At 40.1% G+C, this 15,923-nt stretch overlaps 1 protein-coding gene across 1 annotated transcript in view; it reads left to right on the top strand.

The window, feature by feature from the left end:
* Window positions 1-15,923, top strand: part of RAD51 (RAD51 recombinase) — a 34,172-nt gene that overhangs the window by 16,549 nt on the left and 1,700 nt on the right. The window contains exons 5-8 of the mRNA XM_029239189.1: window positions 1,491-1,582; window positions 8,143-8,237; window positions 15,183-15,296; window positions 15,637-15,766. Of these exons, the coding sequence (XP_029095022.1) occupies window positions 1,491-1,582; window positions 8,143-8,237; window positions 15,183-15,296; window positions 15,637-15,766 (431 nt within the window). The remainder of the gene's footprint in view (window positions 1-1,490; window positions 1,583-8,142; window positions 8,238-15,182; window positions 15,297-15,636; window positions 15,767-15,923) is intronic.

The raw sequence follows: 15,923 nt of genomic DNA, 5'->3' as shown, positions 1-15,923 counted from the left end.
ATTTGGTCCTTGTTGCTTCCCCAAATATTCGATCATTCAAGTTTCCTTTTTTTTTAGGGCACAAAATAGCATGGGTTCAGGAATCACACTCAAATTTGAGCATTTGCTTTCTCTCCTGTTCCCCCCTCAGCATTTACTGGCTGTATTACATGGTGCAGACTACTTATTGTGGTCTACGCCTCGGTTTTCTTATGTTCATAATGAGGACAAAAAGACTTCCTACCGGGACTTCCCTGGTGGCGCAGTGGTTAAGAATCCGCCTGCCAATGCAGTGGACATGGGTTCAAACCCTGGTCCAGGAAGATCCCACATGCCGCGGAGCAACTAAGCCCATGGGCCACAACTACTGAGCCTGTGCTCTAGAGCCCACGAGCCACAACTACTGAGCCCACATGCCTAGATCCCGTGCTCCACAACAAGAGAAGCCACTGCAATGAGAAGCCTGTGCGCCACAACGAAGAGTAGCTCCCGCTCACCACAACTAGAGAAAGCCTGCGCGTAGCAACGAAGACCCAATACAGCCATAAATAAATAAATTTATTTTAAAAAAAAAGACTTCCTACCTTATAAGTTATTGGAATTAAATGAATTGATATATATATATAAATACATAGCACAATGCCAGATACACAAGAGACATTTGGTAAACATTAGATATTATTTATAATTTATTTTTTGAAATGACTGCTTATTGACTTGTGATGGCATAGTTCTGTATATTGATTTGTGGTGATAGTGAAATGAAGCTACAGATGTGATAAAATTGCATAGAACTACACACACACAAATGAGTGCATATATACCTGGAGAAATCTGAATAAGCTCTGTGGATTGTATCCATGTCAGTTTTCTGATATTGATACTGTATTATAGTTATGTAAAACGTTAACAATGAGGGAGGCTGGGTGAAGAATTCACAGGCCCTCTCTGTACATTTCTTTGAAATTTTCTATGAATCTAGAATTATTCCAAAATAAAAAGTATTTTTAAAATTACTGCTTGTTGAAAATTGGGGTTCTAAATTATGTAAACATCTTTCTGATGAGCTTCTAGAACATTTCTTTTTTTTATAAATATAAGTTTATTTATTTTTGGCCACATTGGGTCTTCATTGCTGCGTGTGGGCTTTCTCTAGTTGCGGTGAGTGGGGGCTACTCTTCATTGCAGTACGTGGGCTTCTCATTGTGGTGGCTTCTCGTTGCAGAGTATCCGCTCTAGGCACACGGGCTTCAGTAGTTGTGGCACGCAGGCTCAGTAGTTGTGGCTTGTGGGCTCTAGAGTGCAGGTTTAGTAGTTGTGGTGCACGGGCTTAGTTGCTCTGCAGTGTGTGGGATCTTCCCAGACCAGGGATCAAACCCATGTCCCCTGCACTGGCAGGTGGATTCTTGACCATTGCACCACCAGGGAAGTCCCCCTAGGACATTTCTATGATTATTGTTTCTAAATATTTGTATTGTGCTAAGAGGTGTTTCTTATTGCTCTTCTATTAGGAGGAATTGAGACTGGATCCATCACAGAGATGTTTGGAGAATTCCGAACTGGGAAGACCCAGATCTGTCATACGTTGGCTGTAACATGCCAGGTGAGCTGTTGGGGCTCTAACTAATCAGATCAGCAAGAATGTGTTGATTCCTGTTATTAGCAAGCATCTGTTAGCATGGGCAAAAAATGCACTTTCACTGTTTTCAGGAATGCTATAGCTAGGGGAACTTCCCGGGCCATCCAGTGGTTAAGACTCTGTGCTTCCACTGCAAGGTTCGATTCCTGGTTGGGGAACTAAGATCCTGCATGCCACGTGGCTCGGCCAAAAAAGAAAAAAAAAAGAATACTATAGCTAGTTAGAAGATAGACTGCTACTGCAAAACTTCCACAGCGTAGAAACTTTCAGATTATTAATTTCACATACTTTCTTACCAACCACCAGGCCTCCCCTGGCTTCACCTGCCCTCTTCACTAGTTTATATTGTATGATTCATCATTAAATGATTCTTCATTAAAGTCATTCCTTTACAGATACCCTCAGATTTACATCCCCCATCTGAAGAGATGCCATTCCTAGATAAACCCTATCTGTCTTTTCAGTGCCTGTTCCCAAGTAGCTGATCATACTGGAGAAAAATCCTAACATAAAGGTGATTGGCATCACTTTAAATTCAAGATGACAGACTTTAAGTTAACATTTGATACTGCTCGGCAGACCTACTGAATTTCTCCTCTGAAAAAGGTTGAATTCAGGCAGACTTTTTCCCACTCAGTAGGACAGTTATCTCATACTTTGTCCTTTCTTCTCAAACCTTCATGCTTCTCTTCAACCCTCACTCTTAGCCAAATGACCTAACCTGTTCTTCACATCAAAACTACAAAACCCACCTACCTTTTTTTAAAAATTGATTTTATGAAGTATATTTGATTTACAATGTTTTGTTAATTTCTGCTGTATAGCAAAGTGATTCAGTTATACTAATATATACATTCTTTTTCATATTCTTTTCCATTATGGTTTATCACAGGGTATTCTTTTTTTAAATATTTATTTATTTATTATTAATTTTTATTTTCTTTTTCTATTTTTCTTTTTGGCTGTGTCGGGTCTTAGTTGCGGCACACGGGATCTCTTCATTGAGGCATGCAGGATCTTTCGTTTCGGCGCGCGGGCTCCAGGGCGCACATGGGTTCTGTAGTTTGTGGCACATGGGCTCTCTCATTGAGGCACGCCAGCTCAGTAGTTGTGGCAGGCGGGCTTAGTTGCCCCATGGCATGTGGGATCTTAGTTCCCTGACCAGGGATCGAACCCATGTCCCCTTCATTGGAAGGTGGATTCTTTACCACTGGGCCACCAGGGAAGTCCCTATCACAGGGTACTGAATGTAGTTCCCTGTGCTATACAATAGGACCTTGTTGTTTATCCATTCTATATATAATAGTTTGCATCTGCTAATCCTAAACTCCCAATCCATCTCCCCCCCCGCACCCCTCCATCGCCCCCCACCTCCAGCAACCAGAAGTTGGTTCTCTATGTCTTTGAGTCTATTTCTGTTTCATAGATAGGTTCATTTGTGTCATATTTTAGGTTCCACATGTAAGTGATATCATATGGTATGTCTTTCTCTTTCTGACTTATTTCACTTAGTATGATAATCTCCAGGTCCATCCATATTGCTACAAATGACAATAAAAAATACTCCTCAGCCCAACAATGTATTACTTTGGTAAACTCTAAAAAGGATTTTGGAGACAGAGACAGTTGTATGGAAAGATGAGTTCAAAGTTAGAGATGGTGGGTTTGAGGTGTTTTGAACAAAATGGCATTACAGATCTTCCTTGATATACGATGAGGTAACATCCTGATAAACCCATCGTAAATTGAAAGTCATAGGTCACAAATGCATTTAATACACCTAACCTACTGAACATTGTAACTTAGCCCACCCTACCTTAAACATGCTCAGAGCACTTACATAAGCCTACAGTTAGGCAAAATCATCTAATACAAAGCCTACTTTTTTATAAAGTATTGAATATCTTATATGTAGTTTATTGAATACTACACTGAAAGTGAAAAACAGAATGGTTGTAAGCGTACCAGCTGTTTACCCTTTGGCTCAGGCAGCTGACTGGGAGCACGGCACACTGCTGCTGCCCAGCATCATGAAAGTATTGTACGGCATATTGCTAGCCTGGGAAAAGATGGAAATTTAAATTTTGAAGTATGGTTTCTACTGAATTTGTATCACTGTTGCACCATGGTAAAGTTGAAAGATTGTAAGTCGAGCCATAGTTAAGTTGGGGACTATCTGTATTTGAATCTAGATAGATTATACTCACTTCTCCCATGGGCAAACTTACTGATGGAGTTGGAGAATAACTGAAAGGAAATCTGCCTCCTTTTAGGTATTTTTTTTTTTTGGTTGTTTTTTTTTTTTTTTTGTGGTATGCGGGCCTCTCACTGTTGTGACCTCTCCCCTTGCGGAGCACAGGCTCCGGACGCGCAGGCTCAGCGGCCATGGCTCACGGGCGCAGCCGCTCCGCGGCATGTGGGATCTTCCCGGACCGGGGCATGAACCCGTGTCCCCTGCATCGGCAGGCGGACTCCCAACCTCTGCGCCATCAGGGAAGCCCTCTGCCTCCTTTTATCATTATGACAGAGGGGGCTTCCTAGTATCTTTCCATTCAGTGTGAATTCTTATCATCTCAACAAAATAACAGTCATTGTTGGAACTCATTTATAAATTTAAACATCAAATATAAATTGTTCTCTTTTGTGTTTTTTTCCCTTATAAAACAAGTTATGAACTATCCTTCATAATTTATTCTGTATTCAAATAGCACTTTACAAAAAATGTTTATTACATCATTGTAATGCAGTGCTATAGTTAAAGATGGTATGTGCCATAAAAAAAAAATATGGGTTTTGTTGGGATCCTGTGTCTTGGGTAGGGTTCACATTTTAGTGAAACACATATATGTGCAGAGGCTAATATTATGAGACTGATTTTCTGAAGTTACCCAAGAAAATCTGTCTCCTCATTTTTTCATGTTACAGATATGTCCATCAGTCAGTACTTCTGTCTTGAAGTGGTGAATGCCATTTCTTTCTTTCAATATTTATTTATTTATGTATTTAGGCTGCACCAGGTCGTAGCTGCAGCATGCATGCAGGATCTAGTTCCCTGACCAGGGATCAAAGCTGGGCTCCTTGCATTGGGAGTGCGGAGTCTTACCCACTGGACCACTAGGGAAGTCCCGCCATTTCTTGAGATAGGAAAATATTTTGCTTCTTCATGAATAAAAGTTTATCTAATAGCTAGAGGCCCAACTTCATGGTCTTCTGTTTTTCTCATCATTTTCCTTTCTCACTTGTCATCTTAATTGTGTTTCTCTCCTCAGTTGCTCTACTGATCTTTTCATTGCAACTAAAATGTCACCATATGACAGCCACGTTAGGATTCCAGTATCAAGTAGACCTAAGCCATGTTGGCTCCATCTCATACATAACTCCTAGTAGAAAAAGAGTTAGGGGGATAGGAGAACTTTTAGGATAAGAGGGCAAGCAATGAGAAGAGGAAGAGTGGTATAGTAAGCTGTAGAAGCTATAGCTTATTGCCCAAAGCACCATTAGAAAATTGTTAGCTAAAGGGAAATAGGAGTGTTTAAAATATCACCCAGACATGGGTCATTTGACATGATATGTGACCTTTTTAAATAGAAGTGATTTCCCCATGTTGTTTTGAGTTTTTTTTAATCTTATTTTTTTTTAATTGTTATATTTATTTTATTTTTGGCTGCATTAGGTCTTCGTTGCTGCGTGCAAGCTTTCTCTAGTTGTGTTGAGCGGGGGCTACTCTTCGTTGCAGTGCGCGGGCTTCTCACTGTGGTGGCTTCTCTTGTTGTGGAGCACGGGCTCTAGGTGCAGGCTTCAGTAGTTGTGGCTCGCGGGCTCTAGAGCGCAGGCTCAGTAGTTGTGGCGCATGGGCTTAGTTGCTCCGCGGCATGTGGGATCTTCCCGGACCAGGGCTTGAACCCGTGTCCCCTGCATTGGCAGGTGGATTCTTAACCACTGCACCACCAGGGAAGCCCCCCCACCCCATGTTGTTTTGACAGGGATTCATGTGGAATAAATATTTCAAGTACATTACACAATATAGTTGCCATGGCAACTCAGCCTATCACACTGATGCTCTTAAGTTGTACAAACAGACTCCTATATTGGAAATGTTTATTAAGTTGTCAGATAATGCCTATTAATAAACTGAAGGAAAATTCTAAAATAAATATATCCTCTCTATAAAAATAACTGAACATTCACAGTTGGCTGAATAACTATGGATCTTTGATATTTTTTTCAGAGAAAAACAATTCTAATTCATTAATAATAGAAAGGATTACATGTCACCAGCCTAAGAGCTGGAACCAGAGGTATAGGGAGGGTGTTAGATTACTATTTAAATCTAAACATTATCACCTCACATTTTTTCAGGTTTTCTCAACTTAATGAAGCGAAACCCCACTATATATTAGATCTCTGTCTAATAGTGAAGTTCTGTAAAGTTGGGAGCCATACTTAGGTTACAAAAATGAATAGCCCATGCTTGTTCAAAGTTCTAGAATAATTTTAAAATTCTGAGAAGACAGTTTAACATAAGTACCAATTTTAAATGCACATGCCCTTGACAGAAAATGTGTCTTACAGAACTTTTCACATATAGTCAAGAATAAATGTGTAAAGAATCTACACCATAGCATTATAAAATGGTGAAAGTTCAAAACAACTTGCATCACTACAAAATAGGAAGAAGAGTTCAATTATGGTACTAAGCAGGTATTAAAAATAGCTACTTTGGTGGTGTCCCAGCCCAGTAACACAAGATGGCTGAAGTGGCACTGGAAGGGTGAGGTGGAGGAGACAAAATGCAGTGGGGTGCAGAGCATATAGTCCATCCCCTTGTGACTGGCCCAGCAATACCCTGGGACCATGTCCACTTCTCTGCTGTCAGTCGACCTACCAATGCCATGCCAGCCACTCATGGCCTCCCTTCTCCCAAGGAGGTCTATTTAGCTGGAAAAGAACTCCCTGGCATGCTAGCACTAAAGATACAAGAAAGTGAGAGAAGGGAGAATTTCATTCATCTTAATTCCTGGGGACTTAGCCCCCTGAATGTGAAGATTTTCTCCTCCCCCCAAACTGAGGCAGCTTCTGCTTTCTGTCCTCTTGGCCAGTGGTTTTAAACATTTCCTCTATCAAGACCCTCTTTTGTTATATACATATCCTTTGCTCCTTTCATGGATTCCTAAGATTTGAAAGATTTATCTGCCAACCTGCATAATGATAGCGTAATCATTTCCCCCTTTCCAAATTAACAAAGCCTTCTGTAATTGAGTATATGCTAAAATCAGTGCCCTAAGAGGTGGAGGATATCTTAAGTCTTCCAAGTACATTCTGTATGTCAGGCACTGTGCTAAACAGTTTACATGAATTATCTAATCTTCAAAACAGTGCCATAGGGAGATTTTATCTACATTTTACAGAAAATGTAGAAACTGAGAATTAATATTCTCAGGTTCACATAGCAAGTGGCAGAATCACATATAAAAAGTGTTTGTATGAAAATGTGTAGAAAGTGATCTGGAAGAGGACTCCTGTGGGAGATGGGAGTGATAAAGAAGAACTTTCAGTTTTTTACTTTTTTCTATATTGTTTGAATTTTTAATACAAGCATGTAGTACTTTTGTAATTTTGAAAAAATACATTTTCTCAGAAATAGGAAAAGAAAATTTTGGTGCTACCAGGCACTTAATGTAAACTGTCCTGAGGGATTTTCCTCAGAATTTAAAGGTGTATTAGGCTCCAAAGTAGATTTCAAGGGTGGAAAATACACTTTAGCAACATTCACTTAAAATCTGTAGAACTCAGGGTGTCTGGCGTGGGATAGGTAGCCTGAAACAGATTTCCCTGAGGAGCTCATAAGACAGTTTTCATGTCATTCCTCCATTTTCTTTCCTTTTTTAAAACTCTTTGTATTCTTCCTTTTCTGCTTTTGTTCATTTTTAACATCTGTGTGTACGATTGGAGGAAACATCTTTTTATTCTTTCTTGCTCATACTGTAGATGTGCTAGGGATGCCCCTGGGGTATTTCCAGTCTCCTTTAGCAACCCTAAGGAATGAACTCTGCTCAATAAAGTGAAGTGTAAGTGTGGTCTGCATATGCTAAAATTAATTGGGTATTGGATCAGGGTCTCTTACTTATTAAAGCTAAGTAAATGATCTTCCAAATGTTTGTTGTCTTGAGAGAATTGATCGGTCGTGTGTTGGTATACAGTCATAGAATTAAAAAAAAAAAAATTAGAAGTTTTTTTTTGTTTTTTTTTAAGAATTTTGTCACCTACTTTGGTCTGTATTTCCAAGCACTCCAACTCTGGCTAGACTCTAGCCTCACGTTTTATGGGACACAATGAGCCTCATATCTACTACTAACTGTATTTCTGTCAGAAGTGAATGCCTCCTCCCTACCTCTGATTGTCACTTTAAAGTGTTTTTTCCTTTTGCTTTATTGGGGGTGGGAGGAATTTTAGACCCATCATGAGGAAGTTGGTCAGTTATATTAGAAGTACAGTGTCATTTCCACTGTTCTTTTTCTCTCTAGCTTCCCATTGACCGAGGTGGAGGTGAAGGAAAGGCCATGTACATTGACACCGAGGGTACCTTTAGGCCAGAACGGCTGCTAGCAGTGGCTGAGAGGTAGGTTACTGGATCAGATGAGAGAAATATGGCTCCATATGTCACTGTAGTGATTGCCAGGGCTAGTCTGGCTGAAGGGTGTCTCTTCTTCTCTCTTATTGCTCTGTATCCCAAAGTCGTATGTGTGTTTCAAAAGAATAACCTTCCTTAGAGAAAAACATGCTTCTTTAGTCAAAAATCTATGAGTTGCTGTCAGACTGGATAAAAAACAAGATCCAACTATATGCTGCCTTCCAGAGAACCACTTAGATTCAAAGACACAAATAGGTTGAAACTAAAAGGATGGAAAAAAGATATTGCATGCAGACAGTAACCATAAGAGGGCTGGAGTGGTTGTACTAATATCAGACAAAATAGACTTTAAGACAAAAAAAATCAGTAGAGGCAAAGAGGAACGTTTTAGAACTAAAAGGTCAGTTCATGGGGAAGATATAACAAATGTAAACATATAGAGACCTAATAGAGCCCCAAGGTATGTGAAACACAAATTGATATAATTGAAGGGTGAAATAGACAATTCAAGTTCACTGGGGCCTAATGCCTCACTTTCAATAATGGATAGAACATTTATCAGATGCCCTGATAAAGAGCATCTACAAAAAACCTACAGCTAGCATCATTTTAATGGTAAAAATCTGAATATTTTCTCTGTAAGATTGGAAATAAGGCAAGGATCTCCACTCTCACTACTTATGTTCCACATTGTACTGTAGATCCTAGCCAGTGCAGTCAGGCAAGAAAATGAAATAAAAGGCATCCAGATTGGAATGGAAGATGTAAAATATCTTTATTCACCAATGATATGATACTGTATGTAGAGAATCCTTAGGAAACTACACACACAAAACTGCTAGAACTAAATTAGTTTGTTGCAGGATGCAATCTCAATATGAAAAATCCATTGTACTTCTGTATACTGTAAATGAACAATTCAAGAATTAAGAAAATAATTCCATTCACAATAGTGTCAAAAAGAATAAAATACTTAGTAATAAACTTAACCAGAAGTTCAAGACTTGTACACTAGGGACTTCCCTGGTGGTCCAGTGGGTAAGACCCCGTGCTCCCAGTGCAGGGGGCCTGGGTTTGATCCCTGGTCGGGGAACTAGATCTTGCATGCCACAACTAAGACCCGGTATAGCCAAAACAAATATTTTTTTTTTTAAAAAAAAGGACTAGTACACTGAAAACTAACATTGCTGAGAGAAATGGAAGATCTGCATAGAGAAACATTCCACATTCATGGATTGGAAGATGCAATATTATTAAAATGGTAAGGGAGTTCCCTGGTTGCCTAGTAGTTAGGATTCTGGGCTTTCACTGCCGTGGTCCAGGTTCAGTCCCTGGTCGGGGAACTGAGATTCTGCAAGCCGAGGTGCAGGAAAAAAAAAAACACCTCCCTTCAAATTGATCTATAAATTCAACACAATGCCTATTGAAATTCACCAAGACATTTTTGCTGAAATTGACAAGGTGATTATAAATTAATATGGAAATGTCAAGGACCCAGAATAGCCAAAACATTCTTGGGAGGAAAAAATAGAACAGAATTGGAGGTCTCAGTCTTCCCAATTTTAAAACTTACTATAAACAACAGTAATCAAGACAGTGTGGTGCTGCCATAAGGAGAGACATATGGATCAATGGAACAGAATTGAGAGTTCAGAAATAAACTGTTTTGGGACTTCCCTGGTGGCGCAGTGGTTGAGAATCCACCTGCCAATGCAGGGGACACAGTTTCGATCCCTGGTCCGGGAAGATACGTGCCATGGAGCAACTAAGCCCATGCACCACAACCACTGAGCCTGCGCTCTAGAGCCCATGAGCCACAACTACTGAGCCTGCGTGCCACAACTACTGAAGCCCACGCACCTATAACCTGTGCTCCGCAACAAGAGAAGCCACCGCAATGAGAAGCCAGCGCACCACAATGAAGAGTAGCCCCCACTCGCTGCAACTAGAGAAAGCCCTTGTTCAGCAATGAAGACCCAACACAGCCAAATAAATAAATTTATAAGAAAAAAAGAAATAAACTGTTTCACTTATAGTCACTTGATTTTTGACAAAGGTGAAAGACAATTTAGTGAAGGAAATAATAGTCTTTTCAATAAATGGTGCTAATGTAGTTGGATATCCACCTTACCTTACACTATACATGAAAGTTAACTAAAAATGGATACCATTCTGGTGATTGCTCAGAAAATTAAACAGAATTACAATATGATTCAGGAATTCCACTTCTGAGTATATACTCAAAAGAATTGAAAGCAGGGACTCAGATAGTTACACACCAGTATTCATGGCAGCCCTGTTCACAGTAGTCAAAAGGTAGAAACAACCCAAGTATCCATCAACAGTTGAATGGATAAACTAAATGTCCTCTATACATACAATGGAAAATTATTCTCAAAATGTAAGGAAATGCTTACAGTATGCTACAACATGGATGAACCTTGAAAACATTATGCTGAGTGAAATAAGCCAGTTGCAAAAGGACAAATGTATGATTCCTCCTATATGAGGTACTTAGAGCAGTCAAATTCATAAAGACAGAAAGTAGAATGGTGGTTGCTAGGGGCAGGAGTGAGGAGAATGGGGGATTATTGTTTAATGGGTACAGAGTTTCAGTTTGGGATGGTGAAAAAATTCTGGACATGGATGGTAGTGATGGTTGCACAACAATGGGAATGTGCTTCCTGCCATTGGACTGTACACTTTAAAAAGATTAAATGGTAAATTTTATGTTATGTATGTTTACTGTATATATATATATATATTTAAAGAATGATATTCCTATATTTAGCTAAAATTATAAAACTTTTAGGAAAAAAACAAAATCTTTGTGACCTTGAAGTAGGCAGAGATTTCTTAGATACAACACAAGAAAGCATAGTCTATGAAAGAAAAAAACAATAATACAGAGTCAGTTTTCATTTAATCAAAATTTGAGGGGCTTCCCTGGTGGCGCAGTGGTTGAGAGTCCGCCTGCCGATGCAGGGGACGCAGGTTCGTGCCCCGGTCCGGGAAGATCCCACATGCCGCGGAGCGGCTGGGCCCGTGACCCATGGCCGCTGAGCCTGCGCGTCTGGAGCCTGTGCTCCGCAGTGGGAGAGGCCACAACAGTGAGAGGCCGTGTACCACAAAAAAAAAAAAAAAAAAAAAATTGAAATTTCTGTGCTTCAAAGAGCTCTATCAAGAAAATAAAAAGACAACCCAAAGAATGTGAGAAAATATTAGCAAATCATATTATCTGATAAGGTTCTAGTATCAAGAATATATAAAGAACTCTCACAACCCAGCAGTAAGACACCCCAATTAAGAAATGGGCAGGGCTTCCCTGGTGGTGCAGTGGTTGAGAGTCCGCCTGCCGATGCAGGGGACACGGGTTCGTGCCCCGGTCTGGGAAGATCCCACATGCCGTGGAGCGGCTGGGCGCATGAGCCATGGCCGCTGAGCCTGCGCGTCCGGAGCCTGTGCTCCGCAGTGGGAGAGGCCACAACAGTGAGAGGCCGTGTACCACAAAAAAAAAGAAAAGAAACGGGCAAAGGACTTGTATAGACATTTCTCCAAAGCAGATGTAAAATGGCCAATAAGCACATGCAGAGATGCTCAACATTATTAGTCAAGAAGAAATGCAAATTAAAACCACAGTGAGATACCACCACTAGGATGGCTGTAATGAAAAAGTAACAAGTGTCAGGGAGGATGTGAAGAAACTGGAACCCTAATACATTGCTGGTGAGAATGTAAAATTGTGCAGTCACTTTGGAAAAGAACAATGTGGCAGTTAAACATAAATTTGTCATATAGCCCAGCAATTTCACTCTGGTTATGTACCCAAGAGATATGAAAACATGTCCACGCAGAGACTTGTTTGTGGATGTTTATAGTATTGTTATAGTGGCCAAAACCTGGAAACAACCCAATTGTCCATCCACTGATGAACGAATAAAATCTGGTTGATCCATACAATAGACCGCTATTCAACAATTAAAAGGAATGAAGTACTGATACTTATTACAGCATGGATGACCCTCAAAAAACATGCTAAATGATAGAAGCTAGACATAAAAGACCACATATGATTCCATTTATATGAAATTTCCAGAAAGAAAATCTGTAGCAGGAATTCCCTGGCAGTCCAGTGGTTAGGACTTCCACGTAGGGGGCATGAGTTCGATCCCTGGTCGGGGAACTAAGATCCTGCATGCCACGAGCCAAAAATTAAAAAAAAAAATCACTTCAGGTGTTTTTTTGTTTTTGGCTGCATTGGGTCTTCGTTGCTGCACGCGGGCTTTCTCTAGTTGCGGCACATGGGGGGCTACTCTTCTCTGCGGTGCACGGGCTTCTCATTGCGGTGGCTTCTCTTGTTGCCGAGCACGGGTTCTAGGTACGCGGGCTTCAGCAGTTGTGGCTTGTGGGCTCAGTAGTTGCGGCACACGGGCTTAGTTGCTCTGTAGCATGTGGGGTTTTCCCGGACCAGGGTTCGAACTGGTGTCCCCTGCATTGGCAGGCAGACTCTTAACCACTGGGCCACCAGGGAAGTCCTATTTGTTTTCTTTTTGAAAATAGCCATTCTGGCAGGTGTGAGGTAATATAGCTCATTGTGGTTTTAATTTGCATTTCCCTTGTGATTAGTGATATTGAGCATCTTTTCATGTGCCAGGTGTTTGTTAAATATGCAAATTATCACAACTCTTCCCTGAGCATTGTGATTCATTAAGTCTGGTTTAGACCTAGGATTTTTTTTTTGTGTTTGTGGTACGCGGGCCTCTCCCGTTGCGGAGCACAGGCTCCGGACGCGCAGGCTCAGCGGCCATGGCTCACAAGCCCAGCCGCTCCGTGGCGTGTGGGATCTTCCCGGACAGGGGCATGAACCCGTGTCCCCTGCATCAGCAGGCAGACTCTCAACCACTGTGCCACCAGGGAAGCCCGGAATTTAATTTTTTTAACAGAGTATTCTTATCCTTAGGAAGTTCTGGAAACACTAAGAGAAGTTGCTTATTTCCAACCAACTTTTTCCAAGTTGTGGGAATTGAAAGTTCTATGTGCTGCATCAGGAATGTAAGCACAGAGATCCCCATAGTCGTCTTTGTGAACTCTGTTGAGAGAAAAGCCAGGATGACTCTTTGTTTTTCTAGTAAATCTTCCATATTCTGACAGCAAAAGGTAATCTCCGTTCCTGATAGTAGATTACATCAGTGTTTCTTGAGGCAAGACTAGAAGACTTGTGCAGTACAGGACTTAGGCCTCTTCAGTCTTTTTTTCTGTCTTATAGTTATGATTTAAATAAAGAAAATTTTATCTCCTTATTCCCATTTGGTCAGGATCCCAAGGTAAAACTCTATCTTCACTTCATTTTCTTATCTCCATGTCCAGACTCAACAAATTCATCATCATCAATCCACTTAATACAAGAGCTAAACTTCCATTCATGTTGATAATGGTGAAGAATAGCTGGTGAAATGTCCAGGAAAGTGCAAAGACTGCATGTGCCTAATATGATGAATCAATTCATCATAAGATGTGGAAAATCCAGTTGGATAGAGTGGGATCTCCTGATATTGTGGTTCAGCTTATTGCAGTGTTATTTCAAGTGCTAGAACATTCTTTTGTTTTTCTATTCTTTTGGGTAGGAAAAATGAGAGGAAAACTATTTACTAAAGCTAAGTCTCAGAAAAATAGTTTTGACACAGTGTATGCTTTTGTAATGATCAGAATCTACATAGAATAGACTACTTTTAAAAGACTGATAAAATCTTAAGCATAGAAGTTTTTGGTTCTCAAGGAATTATAGCACACTGATTTTGTTTAAACAGATTATCTTTTGAACTGTTACATAAGGGAGTCAGTATTATACTTTTGGACTATAATGATTTTAGGTAACATTAATATGAAAATATTACTTGAGTTAAAGTGATGATATATAATTCTCTTTTGGTTTGGGTTATAGATAAAAGCTGTATTCAGCAACATTTATTCAGAATGTACTAGGTATAAAAAAAAATGTGCTAGTTGGAAAGGCCTAGTCTTTTCCCTCAGGGAATTTGTTGTCTAGTAAAAGAATGGCAGGTAGCTCCTCACAAGTGCCATAGAAAAGCCTAAATCAAGTTTTCTGTAAGTGCAGAAGAGGGAGAATCATGTCTATTTGAGAGGTGCAGGGAAGCTTTTATAAAAGTGCAGGTATTTAGTTGTCTTGATAGATGGATAAATCAAACTCCCTTTGAAGAAATGGGGTCCCATTAGCATACATTTAATGAGAAGTTGTCTTACTTGGACCACCTTGAGTATTCATGTCTTAGGTAGCAGTTACAAAGGTGAGAAAATATAGATTGTTCTAAGAAAATAGTAAGTATTTTTAAATGCAAAGGGAAGAAAAATCATTATTGAGGTATAAGATGAATTAAGGTATCACTTATTTAACCATACTAGATACATGTCACATATTCTATAACTGTAACTAGTTACTAGCAAGAAAAAAGGGGAGAATAGATGAAATATACTTACTTCTCTTAAACCTCTTACAGTTTTGAGTCCTTAGAAGGTTTTTGAGCTTAGAAGGTTTTATTCCTATACAACAGCAGTTTATGTAATGTTTTTAATTGATTGATTCGTTGTTTTTGTTTCAGTCCCAATTCTGTCATGCTGCCCTTTGTTTTTCCAGGAGACCATTGTTTCCTTATATTTGGAAATTTCTCATTCTAGTTCAGGAGTCCTCAAAAAATAAATTTGATTTATTCGGAAGTCCTGCCAGGTAGATCTACTCTAAAGCAGTTGTTGTCATCTCTTTATAGTTTCCCTGGGCTTCCTAATAGAAAGGGAATTATATTCTTTAGCCTTCTTACTATCATTTCTTACCTACCCATCCAGGTAATTTCGTTGTTAGAGATGAATTTCTCATCTGCCTTAGTTCTGTGTGCAGCCTCAAAATGTTCTTTCTTCTAGATATGGCCTCTCTGGCAGTGACGTCCTGGATAATGTAGCATATGCTCGAGGGTTCAACACAGACCACCAGACCCAGCTCCTTTATCAAGCGTCTGCCATGATGGTAGAGTCCAGGTATGTGGGCAATAGAAGATACCGAGTATGTTCCCAGAGCCCTTACCCTGAATCTTGTACATGTGGCCAATTTGATAGTAGCTTGAATTAGATATGGGGAGATTTAAGTTTTAGTTCCTATTTTGCCACTCTTGCTTTGTCGTTTAGGTCAAGTCGCTTTTAAAATATGAAGCTATAATCCACCTGAACTTGTTGGAATTTTTTACTTTGTTATAGGGTTATTCAGAAATGGATGCTGTATAAATAAATAATATATAACTATAAAATTTCAGGGTAATGGGAAAGAGCAGAATCTGACATGGGCTAGAAACAGGCTTCAGAGAATCCGTGTTCCCTGTAGGTATGCACTGCTAATTGTAGACAGTGCCACCGCCCTCTACAGAACAGACTATTCGGGTCGAGGTGAGCTTTCCGCCAGGCAGATGCACTTGGCCAGGTTTCTGCGGATGCTTCTGCGACTTGCTGATGAGGTAAGTTGTGGGGTAGGGACAGAGAATGCCTACTTTCAGGGGCCATGAATTCTAGTAGCCTTGCTGGGAGACCAGGATACCAGGGCCTGGTATCATCAAGATATCAGTTAGATATAGAGACTTCAATCATTCATTGCTTTATGGGGGATAAGCAGTA

This window comes from Monodon monoceros, unplaced genomic scaffold, assembly GCF_005190385.1.
Source record: "Monodon monoceros isolate NGI ecotype Baffin Bay Population unplaced genomic scaffold, NGI_Narwhal_1 Super_Scaffold_21, whole genome shotgun sequence".
In the NCBI taxonomy this organism is placed as follows: domain Eukaryota; kingdom Metazoa; phylum Chordata; class Mammalia; order Artiodactyla; family Monodontidae; genus Monodon; species Monodon monoceros.
The sequence above is the reverse complement of the archived record's forward strand: the minus strand, read 5'-3'. Positions and strand labels throughout refer to the sequence as shown.